General features: G+C 47.6%; 1 protein-coding gene across 1 annotated transcript in view; it reads right to left on the reverse strand.

Annotated features, from left to right (window-relative positions):
• LOC144180243 (solute carrier family 41 member 1-like) overlaps positions 1-6,067 on the reverse strand; it is a 29,255-nt gene extending 23,188 nt beyond the window's left edge. Inside the window, exons 1-2 of the mRNA XM_077708622.1 lie at positions 5,875-6,067; positions 4,711-4,846 (exon numbers count right to left, since the gene is read on the reverse strand). Of these exons, the coding sequence (XP_077564748.1) occupies positions 4,711-4,846; positions 5,875-6,067 (329 nt within the window). The remainder of the gene's footprint in view (positions 1-4,710; positions 4,847-5,874) is intronic.
• Positions 6,068-11,888: the final 5,821 nt, after the last annotated feature.

Here is an 11,888-nt window from a genome sequence, read left to right on the forward strand (position 1 = left end):
TTATTTGTAATAGTACCCACAGCGCCAGTTTGGCATTACAGTGGGGGGGGGGAGAAGTTCATATATATCATAGACAAAGAAAGCAGTTAATACTGATCATATGAAATTAATTACAGTTCAGAACAAATCGCTGACACAAACCAAGGGCGAGAACCGTTAATGTATGCGCAACAACAACAACGACAACAAAGAAGATAAGCAAGACATAATCGTACATGTGCAAAGCAAAACATGGTTCTGGTGGCGCAAGAAGGAAAGCACTGAAAGGAAATGAAAACCCAAATACCAAAATGCAAATCACACGGCTGAAGCAAATGCATCACTTGAAGACAGCGATACATCACTAGTCAACCTGTTTCACTCACTTTCCATCTTAGGGAAAAAAGACATCTTAAAAAGTTCTGTTCTACATCTATATTCTTTAATATTAAGTGGGTGATCGCGCCTTGCATAAGTGTACTCTGGTGCCTTTGTATAGCTATCACGATTGAGGCCGCTTCTATTATGATATATACTGTGCAAACATTTTAATCTGAATGTCTTTCTGCGATTTTGAAGGGTATTCCCACCTAAGTTTTCTTTTGTTTGGGATGCGCTAAAATACCGAGTATAATTTTGAACCACGAAACGTCCTGCTAAGCTTTGTACCCTTTCTAGTTTCATTATGTCGGTCACAGTCCAGGGGTCCCAGATGGTACAAGCACATTCCAGTATTGGCCTTATGTTAGTCTTGTAAAGTAAATTTCTTGTTTCTGAAGGAAAGCACTTCGCATTTCTACGCGACATACCAAGAACTCTACACGCCTTAGCACTTATATAGTCAACATGACGGTGCCAGCGTAGTTGTTGGGTCAAGTAAACACCAAGGTATTTATATTCACACACTGATGCAAGATTTGTCCCGTTAATGCTATACGTATATACATGTGGCCACCTTGGTCTAGTAAAGCACATCTGCACTGTTTTGTCAAGATTTATACCCATGCCCCATTTATCACACCACTCTGGAACCTTATCTAAATCTTTCTGTAGTTCATTGCAATCATCGGGACCTTTTATAACACGCTACAAAACGCAGTCATCTGCAAATAATCTGATACAAGATGATATGCCAATGGAAATATCATTTATGTATAACAAGAACAAGAGCGGACCCAAAACTGAACCTTGAGGCACCCCCGATGACACATCAACACCGTGCGACCGTTCACCGCCAACGACTTCACGTTCCGTCCTACAACTTAAGTATTCTTTTATCCACTCAACAACCGTTTTATTTATGTTGTACCACGACAATTTTTCAAGCAGCAAAGAATGAGGAACTACGTCAAAAGCCTTCCTTAAGACTAACAAAATGCAATTTGCACAAACCCCTTTGTCAAGGGTTGATGCTAAGTCGTGTGTCAATTCCGTAAGTTCAGTAACACAAGAATAACCACTTCGAAATCTATGCTGCTGAGGAATCAATAAGGAAAACCTGTTCAAGTGGCTCATGATGTTGCTAAAAAGTACATGCTCAAATATCTTTCAGAGGACACTAGTCAAGGACTCAGGCCGATGATCGAACACAAATTTTCTAGGTCGCGATTTCGGAATAGGAACAACATTGGCGATTTTCCAGTCTGCAGGCAATAAACCACATGTCAAGGACTTAGTAAAAAGCACACACAGGTATTTAGACAACGGGCCTGCACAAGCGGAGAGCAGAAAGTTCGGCAAGTCATCAAGCCCGCTGGCACTAGTGGTACTTAAACGCTCAAGTTGCAGTTGAATGCCCCTCCTGTCAAAGACTATGTCATTCACGGGTTCCCCTCCGATAAGCCAGTACTGAAATATTGGATCCGTGTTAGTTGCGCGCGCAGAAAAAACAGTAGTACTTCGTCTTGATACTTCGTCTTAGTCTTGAAAAAAGTAGTACGTCGTCTTGAACAGTAGTACTTCGTCTTGATTCAGAAGTACTTCGTCTTGATTAAGTAGTACTTCGTCTTCATTTTTGCAATAGCGCGAGCTGTGCCGAGACGTCAAGACGGGTCGTCGTGGCATGCTTCCAAAATTTCGTCACGAAGGTCTGCGGGGATCACAAGAAAATTCGTTCTCGTTCCGGGGATGAAATTCTTCACGGGGACAGTTTCAGACTGAACGCTGGCAAGTTGCGTTTGAAAGCCCTAGGCACGGCGACGTTGCGTCCTTCGAGGTAGTCGATCATGACGCGTAACTCGGGGTTGGCACGCTGCTGAGCGGCTACGTCACTCTCTGTCACGACTCTGAAGAACGCGCTGTCTTCATCGGAGTCTTGTGGTGGTGGATCGACGGGGGCGCGGGACAGGCAGTCGGCGTCGGAGTGTTTCTTGCCGGATTTATGGACGATTATAACTTCGAATTATTGCAGGCGCAAGCTCCACCGCCCAAGACGGCCAGAGGGGTCCTTCAAATTGGCGAGCCAATACAGTGCATGGTAGTCTGTGACAACCTTAAGCGGTCTACCATACACGCATGGGCGAAATTTTGAAGTGGCCCATATAATAGCGAGACACTCTTTCTCAGAGGCTGAGTAGTTTTTCTCTTCCTTCGACACAACACGGCTAGCATAGGCGATTACTTTGCCGCAACCGATTTGGTTTTGGACGAGGACGGCAGCTAAGCCTAAATCACTTGCGTGCGTGTGCATTTCCGTTTAGGCGTTTTCGTGTAAAGAAGCGAGCACGGGCGGGCTTTGCAAGCATTGTTGCAGTTTGCAGACTGCTTCCTCCTGGGAGTTTTACCAGCTGAAAGGGGTGCTATCTTTTGTCAAGCGTGTGAGTGGCTCTGCAATGCGTGCGAAGTTTGCGACGAAGCGCCGGTAGTACGCCCACAGTCCGAGAAATCGACGCACGCCCTTCTTGCTTACCTGCCTTGGGAAGTGCGCAATGGCTGAAGTTTTCGCCGGGTCAGGCAGGACTCCCGCGGCGTTGACGACATGGCCCAAAAACTTGAGTTCCTCGTACGCGAAGCGGCACTTTTCAGGCCTCAGCGTTAATCCTGACGTACGAATGGCCTCGAGTACAGACTCCAACCTTGCAAGGCGCTCGTCGAAATTCCGGGCCAATACCACAGCGTCGTCGATGTATACGAGGCAGGTGTGCCACTTCAGGCCAGCTAGCACGGTGTCCATGACTCCTTGAAACGTTGCTGGTGCTGTGCATAGCCCAAACGGCATCACCTCAAACACGTATAGGCCGTCCGGGGCTATGAATGCTGTTTTTTCTCGGTCTCTCTCATCCACTTCAATTTGCCAGTAGCCGGTCTTTAGATCCACCGATGAGAAGTACTTCACGTGGCAGAGGTGGTCGAGGGCGTCGTCGATTCGTGGCAGGGGGTACATGTCCTTTTTGGGGATTTTGTTCAGTCGCCGGTAGTCAACGCAGAACCTTAAAGGGACCCTGAAAAGCTTTGTGAAGGTGGCAATCAAATGCATTCAGGTGGTAGAACACATAACGGGGGATTTTTGAGCCAAGTGTGAGCTTCATACGTTGTACAGATAATTTGTACACAATTTTTGAAGATCGCCTTTCTCAGCCGATGAGCGCGACGCCGCAGCGAGCCGACCGCGGCTGACGCAACGGCGACCGCGGGTGACGCAACGGCGATCGCTCCTGACGCAACGGCGAAGGCGCCCCCTGATTCGCCCAATCGCCGGCATGGTCAGCCGCCGGCGGCGTCACTGCCATTGGCTTCCGGCTGCTCTTCCTCCTTCCTGCGCGATCCCGAGGCAAAGGAGGCAAAGGCGGGTCCGCAGTGATTGACGGGAGCCTAGGCGCAGGAATGTAGCTAGCTGCTTTGAAGGAGGCAGAGAGGGAGGAGGAGTCGATCGGCAAGTGGGGAGAGGTGCATTTAACTGCTTCTGGCGCAGCTAATACTGAATGTAGATCAATAATTCCAACGGCATTGCATCGCTATATTGGTGCTACGTGACAATACAGGCCTTTTGTAACTTTTACAGAAGGCTTTTCAGGGCCCCTTTAATGTGCCGTCTTTTTTCATCACGAGTACGACCGCCGCAGCCCAGGGTCTTTTCGATGGCTGTATAATGTCGTGGCTGAGCACGTCGTCGAGGAGTCCGGATGGCTATCCGCTCGTGTGAAGAGACGCGGTACGGTGACTGTCATGTAGGTCGGGCTCCATCTTCAGTTATTATTCGGTGCTTCGCCAGAGGTGTCTGACGTAATTCTGAGTTCGAGGGAAAGCCCTCGCTGTATCGACGCAGCAAAGCGACTCATGGGTTCTGTTTTCCTCCGGTAGTGCCGGGTTCACGTCGAAGGAATGCGGAAGATTGAAGGCATCTTCGGGTGCGCGCTTAAAGTCCTCGACCGCGATCACGTCACTCGCTTCGTGCGTTTCTTCGAAGAGAGCAGTTGGAGCGTCCTTGTTTAAATACTAGTACTCCTCGGTGAAATTAGCGACCAAAAGGTGGGATTTGCTTTGCGCAGAGTGCGCATTGCAATGAGAACCGAAACAGGCTCGAATTATTAGAGATTTGTTTGCGTGTTCTGCTGCAAAACTGCCTTATGCGGAATGAGTAGTTCAGTAAACGGAACTCTTCGAATTGAAATTTTAGAAATCTAGGTTCACCTGTTCAAACACAAATTTCAGCAGTTCAGCCCGCATGTTCAAAATCAAAGCAAAGCTTCGCTGGTGCCAGGATACCAGATATCTCGCTCTTGCTGTTCCCACCTGGATGCTGTCAGCGCGGCTATGATAGGCAGCCAGCCGACGCGCAGGACTTCTTTGGACATGCTGTTTCGCCTGGCCAGCACAATCCACAGCGGAAGCAACACCCCAGAGATGGCGATAATTACCGCGGTCCAGCCTGCGAGAACGAAGCGAAAACGTCTTGGTCCTCACTGTGAGAAAGCGTTTGACCACGACTTTTTGACGCGTATACTGCAAGTAACGGTATCTATATCAGCAATAAGTGCATGAACACCACGTAGAACTCTCACCTCTTTTTTGTCTGCCCCCCCCCAAAAAAAAACAAAATATATATGACAAAATAAAAATCTCTGAACAATGTAGCGACCTCGATTTTTGCCAATGTTTCGGCAAAGAAACTTGCCTCCGCTAGAGCCCTGACGAAGGCAAGCCTGGTTGCCGAAACGTTGGCAACAATCGAGGTCGCTGCCTTGTTCAAAGTTTTCGTTTTGTTTTCCCTACCATTTTCAAAGATATATATATATATATATATATACAGTCAAACTCCGCTACAACGAAATTCACGGGGATCGCGAAAAATTTCGTTGTAGCGAGAATTTCGTTGTCGCGGAAAAATCAGTAAATAAAGAAAACAGGGCAGGCGTCTAACTGGCGTCGTGAACTCTCCCACCTACCTTTTCGTCCCAATGTTGCCAACTTTCTTGGAGCTCGCTCCGCCCAAAATAGCACCCTTTTTTATAGCATAAAGTTTATATCGTAATTTGCGGTCACAACGCGTCTCGCGGCGCTTAGACCAGCGTTGTAATATGCGCGTCGTACTCGTGGAGGTCCGCGCAAAAGCAGGCGTCGTGAAATCACAGCGCGGAGTTTATATTTTAATTTGCGGTCACGGATATGCACAGGATATGCACGATACTCTGGGAGCATTTTATTTCCAAAACTTGAAAAAATCGCTGATTTTTGACTGTTTGCGCTTTCGCACGAGCAACGGGAGAATGCGCTGCTCACAGTCTGCGAGGAGCTGCATGGCGACATCATCGTCATGGGCGCCAAGGAAACTACGTAAAACGTCCAAGGAGTCCATGACCTGCGACGCGGTCACTGACGTCGGGACCGTCGGAACACCATGCCCGACTTCTTCGTCGTCGGATGAATCGGCGGCGGCGGCGGAGGCGGCGCGAGCACTCTTGAGGATCTCGGCATCACTCAGCTTCTCGTAGACGATCACGTCCGCGTCGGCATTTACGTAGTCTCTTAATGCTACGTTCTCAGGAACAATGCCGGCTTCCTCGAGAGCTGCCCATGCTTCGGCCGTTGTCGCGTCTTGCCCCGGTCCAACGTCGTCGGCAGCTTGTGCATCGTCACTTGAACTGCACATCTCTTCGGGTCAAAACCCCGCGTGCGCGAAACAGTTCTTCACAACTTCACCCCGCGTCGACATCCATGCGGCGGTCAACATTTGTACAGCCATGTACAAGTCAACTTTGGTGTCGCGGCCATGCTCGGTGTTCAGGAGGATTCGCTGAAGGAGCCTTGACCGGTATGCGTACTTCACGCTGTTGATCACGCCTTGATCTAAAGGCTGGATCAGCGAAGTGCAGTTGGGCGGGAAAAACTTCAGCTCAACGTTCGTCAGCTTGACGCTGCCGTCCAGGCGATGCGCTGAAGAATTGTCCAGCAGCAAGCAAACACTGCGGTCTTGCTTTTTCATCTCATTGTCAAAAGAGACAAGCCAGTCAGTGAAAATGACCGGGAAAATTTCGTTGAACCGGGAGAACAATAAAAAAAGTGGTTCGTTGTGGAGGGAGTTTTAATACATTGGGGCCTATGGGATGCGGGCGGGGAATCGAAAAACCTTCGTTGAAGCGGGAATTTCGTTGTAGCGGAGTTCGTTGTAGCGGAGTTTGACTGTATATTTATATATATATATATATATATATATATAAGCAGCTCGAGTGCTTCGCGGTCAAGAGCGTTCTTCTCTGCCGCTTCTTCTATTAGCTTCTTGTAGTAAAGCTCACCAAAACCACCAATTTGCGTTTGCTGTACGCGAATATATATATATATATATATATATATATATATATATATATATATATATATATATATATATATATATATATATATATATATATATATATATATATATATATATATATATATATATATATATATATATATATATATATATATATATATACATATATAAAGGGAGAGAGAGAGTGAGAGACAGAAATAAGGGTTGGTAGTCAAGAATGCCAAGGAAAGCAAACGGGAGAACGCGGTAGGCCATTTATTATCGTTGAAACAGATGCAGATTTTTGAGAGACAAAAAAACAGTGGAGAAAAAATATCCGCACGTTGGGCATTTTTTCTCCAATTTTTTTGTCTTTCAAGAATCTGCATATGTGTCAACGATAATAAATGACCTACCGCATTCCTGGCATTCTTGGTATCCTTGGCATTCTTGACTGCCAACCTTTATTTCTGTCTTTATTCAACGAGCCCCTCACTTCACATTATGATTCGCTAAATATATAAGATAACCCCCGAAGAAGAAAGGGTCCCCTTCCGAAACTGTTGGGATCAATACAACCCTTGTTCAGTGTTCTCCAAGTGTCTGCACCCAAGTTTTGACCTATCGCTACGGTAGTCCGGGACTCCTTCCCTGCTATATATATATATATAAGTGGGGGCCAGAGTTGACGTTGTGACCAAGTCAAAAGTGGCGGTAGGGTGTCGCATGTCTATTCTCTGCTTTCTTCATTGTACAGCTTATTTTAGTGATGTTTGTGCTAAAACTGGCTTCAGGGTTATTCTAACGAGGCACTGCTTCGAATGAACCAACCTTGCATTTTGTGTTCATGGGCCCTTTTTAATATTTTACCAGGTATATATATCCAAAAAACTAGTTCGGTAACTAAACAGGGCAGCGAGATGAGAACTTTGCGACAACAATTTATCCTCTTTTATTCCCTTAGGGTGTAATTTTCAAGAATTCAGTCTTAGTGAGTCCCTACGCCAGGATATAAACGTACTCTTAAAATTTCAAGTCTCTACGTCCACCAGTTACAACTGCTGGGCGTTCATGAATAAATATTCTGTCAATTCGGAACTTCTCTTTATACATAATGATATATTGCCAACCAATTACGGTCTACCGGGTTTTCGTGCAGTGTACACCACCCTTGGTAGCTTCGTATAATAACCAAGCTCGTACTAATTGCTTCTACAGTAACGATAATTGCAGTGTAGCACTTTGAGGACTGAAATGTGAGAAGCTCTTATTGCATGCGAGACTTTCAGTGGATCTAACTTGCATTACATAACTGCTATACATGAACATAAGCAACAAGTGCCGTCCGATGGACTACGTCACCCTTTTACGCCCACGAGGATGTAAGGTGGGTCGAGTGAAGGCTCGGTCTATCGTCGCTGCGGCTAGCTGGCGGCGTACGCTGGTGATCACCCTGTCACCATCGCGCCCCACCGTTCTGGGAAGCTCCCTGTGACGTTACAGAGACTGAACGTTATGTTGGGGGAGAGGGTGGGTGGTACCTGCAGCTTTCGTGTGCAAATGTGTAACTTCGATTTCCATCAGGCGTTGCTGTGCATCCTGACACAACGACTCTATCGCCCCCTGTCACCAAAGTCAATATGACGCCCCATTGCCTATTCATCGCATGTTATTTCATTGCCCTTCCTATTATTTGATTGCCCTTTCACTGCCACTCCTTTCTTTGCTCTCCCCTCCCCCCGGCGAGACCTGTACGCCCCGTTGAGAAGCAAAACGCCGTCATATAAATGTTACCCGTTCAACAAACACACACACACACACACACACACACACACGCACGAACGCGCACGCATACACGCATACACACACGCGCGCAAACACGAACACACTCACACACATACGCGCACGCACGCACACACGCGCACGCACGCACACACACATACACATACACGCGCGCACACACACACGCACACACAGGCACACGCGCGCATGCACACACACACACACACACACACACACACACACACACACACACACGCATATACGCACGCGATCACACGCGCGCGCACGCACACACACACATTACACACATGCACGCACATGCGCGTGCACACACACACACACACACACACACACACTCTCTCTCTTATTCGGGTTATGTACACGGAGGAGCCAGATTCATTTTTTTGAAACGAAGAACGCAACTGGTAAACATAGCGGACTAAACTGGACGACTGCGGCGAGCGCAAACGACACGACACAAGAAGCCCCTTCTTTTCTTGTGACGCGTCGTTTGCGCTGTTGCTAGGCTAATGAACTAAGCAGAGTAAAGCACAGCCTCAGTGGAGGTGAAGATCGAAGAATTGGAGAAGTTCCTCTTATTTCCAAGTTATAAAACATCGCGAAAAACATGACTACAGAAAAGCACACAGACAGGTCGCTGCCCTTTCTGCAGTCTCGTTTGGCACTCTGTTTTACAACTCAGTTATGTACCAGCTAACCCGCCTTCAATGTGTGTTCTATTTCCAGCCTCTTTGTTGTTCAAGTGGGACACTGTTTCACGAAAAGTACCCGGATGGTCGAGGAAGACGGAGGCGGCGAACGAGAGGAGGAAAAGGGTGGTGAGGTCTCCGGAGGAGGCGGCGATGGCCGGGGCGATGTGGTCCGGGTTCTTGTTGCACTTGGTCGACAACACGACTACCAGGGTCATCAAGGTGCCTGCCACCAAAATGGACGACGCATTGAAAAGCCCATCAATGTTAGATACAACCATGTACTGTCTCAGAGAAGTAGCCATATGTGATCCAATGAACTCCATTCCCCCCACCGAGCGAGCAGTCTGCCAAAGAAGAAGCTGAGAAATACTGGAAAACATCCACGTTTCGCAAAACACGGAGCCAGCGGTGACACACAGCAAGGCAAATCACAAAAACAGTCACCAGGGTGCTAAAGTGCTAAAGGGTGCTGGCACTAAAGTGGAACGAAAGGAAGGAGCTGGAGGCACTACCCCAATCGCACAGTTACTTTTCTTCGCTGTGGTTTTTTTTTTTAAAGCGAAAGCTTTCTTAGTGGTACCGATGGCGTCCTGTCAGAAAACTAATGCATTTCCCCATATACCGGTTCGTCGATCGAAAGCTCTAATAAGATCTGCGGTTTCTGAAAGACCGGGCTTCCACTGCGCCAAACCGGTTACTTGAAAATCGCGAGAAAGGAACGGTTCCAGATAAGACAATACATGCATCTAATATAAAGGAGGAGTGCAATAGTTTACCTTTATCTCCCAAACCGCGTATCGCTATACATTTAGATCCCTCGTAGATGCGTTTAGTTAGTCCGCGAAAAATCGTCGCACGGGTTCGTTCTTTGTTTTTTGCGATTTGGGTCTCTAAAGTCTTGACAATGGTTTGGACGCACTTTCGGCAAACTTCGGATACGCTTTTAGCGAAGATTTGGAGGCACTTTTACTACGTGATTTCGTCGTTCGAAAGCTTTCGCGCTTCTCTCAACTTTCTTTAGGAGGGGATGGTACAGTTTTGGTCGGGAGCTGCCAATCGCTCAATCAAGTCGATGTGAAGTCACAAGGCCCATATTCATCCGTGTTTGTCATTACCTAAATTACTTTTCTGAAGCTTGCACTAAAATTGGCACTGTTATCTGTACAAAGCAGTCCCACGACAAACCGAAAGCGTTATTCTGTTTTCATGGTTCTTTTAAAGGGGCGATGAAGGGAGGAAAACATCCTTGCTTTGTTTCAAACAACTATTTTCCTTGATGACTGGCTTAACTGCATTCCCAGAACACTGCTTTCACGAAAACAGAGCTTCATAATATTGACTAACTGCAATTTCTCTCTGCAACGCTAACAGTAACATCACGGGAAGACGGAGGAGCCACTGGAATCAAGGAATCACGAGGAAAACAAGGGATCACTTCTGTTATTCGAACGCCATGACCAAACAAAACGACAGGCACCAAAACGATCGCACAATCATATTCATCGGCAGTAGCTTTAGTCGATGGTTCCCAATCACACAAACTACCTCCCGTCTTATATTAGGTGAGTGTTGCAAGGAAATGGCTCATGAATCAATATACTTTTTGAACATAGCGTTAAAATTCACGTGATTGTCATCAAGGCCTTGTACGTTGTCCCCGTGCACGTGTGGCGTAGCACACGCATGCGCTGACTTGGTCAGGCCGACCCGCGAGGCGGCTCTAACATCCTTGACGGGTGGCTTTCCCGCACGACTTGGAGGTCAAGATGACAAATGGACGTGCGACTCTGCTCCCCTATGCAGGAACTCTAGCGGCCGTCCGTAAGCCTAAGTGTGCTTTCGCGCGCCCCTTTGACGTCTGTTCACACCTACACAGCGAATTTCTCGCTGACCGCTGTTTTCGCGTGATCTGAGAACTGCTGTTAGAGAGCAAACGATGCTGCGCGGCTGGGTTTTGGGAACGTGTGTCGTGCCATTTTGTAAGAGTCCGTAGAAGGCGAGCGAAGAGAAGTGCTCGCTTTTATGCCGAAGCCCGAGGCATGGAGGTGGGCCATACCAAGCAAAGATCGCGTGCTTCAACGACGTCATAGTATGGGTGAAAAGCAAATTGCGTCGCACTTCATTTAAAGGGACCCTGCAACACTCTTTGTGCAGTGCAAGTAAACCTGCGCGTCGTTTAGATTAGACTTCAGGAACACCCGAGCCAAATATTACACGGGCACGTGAAGCGGTAAGCGCGCAAATCATCGTGAAAGCCGCGAAAAAACCAGCCGCTCTCTCTTCAATTCTCCTCATTATGCACCCCTGGCATGGCCTCTGCGACGTCAATCGGGCCATGGCTGTCCTGGCTGTCCTATTGGCTGTCGCTGGTCAACGTCACAGCAAAATTCTGGCATTTCCTGTGACGATCAGCCGTCCTCGGCGCTGTGTATGAACCTCTTCTATGTCTGAACCTGTCCGCATGCTTTTGGTGTTTCTTTTGTTTTGAGTGCGCGCGGAGTTTGAGTGACGATTTAAATATTTCACTTTCAGCGAGCCCACGCGACAACAAACGTTTATTGCCCCAAAAACGCCCTACCAGCCTGAGCGCTTGCTTGCGAACAGGTCACCATGCCTGCTTTTTTGTGGCACCACACCGGAAATAGACCCGTCCACGTTGCGGGAGAAGGACGAAACTCCCCGGCATG

Source organism: Haemaphysalis longicornis, unplaced genomic scaffold, assembly GCF_048455015.1.
Source record: "Haemaphysalis longicornis isolate Haplotype H1 unplaced genomic scaffold, Haemaphysalis longicornis Haplotype H1 scaffold_4, whole genome shotgun sequence".
Taxonomy (NCBI): Eukaryota; Metazoa; Arthropoda; class Arachnida; order Ixodida; family Ixodidae; genus Haemaphysalis; species Haemaphysalis longicornis.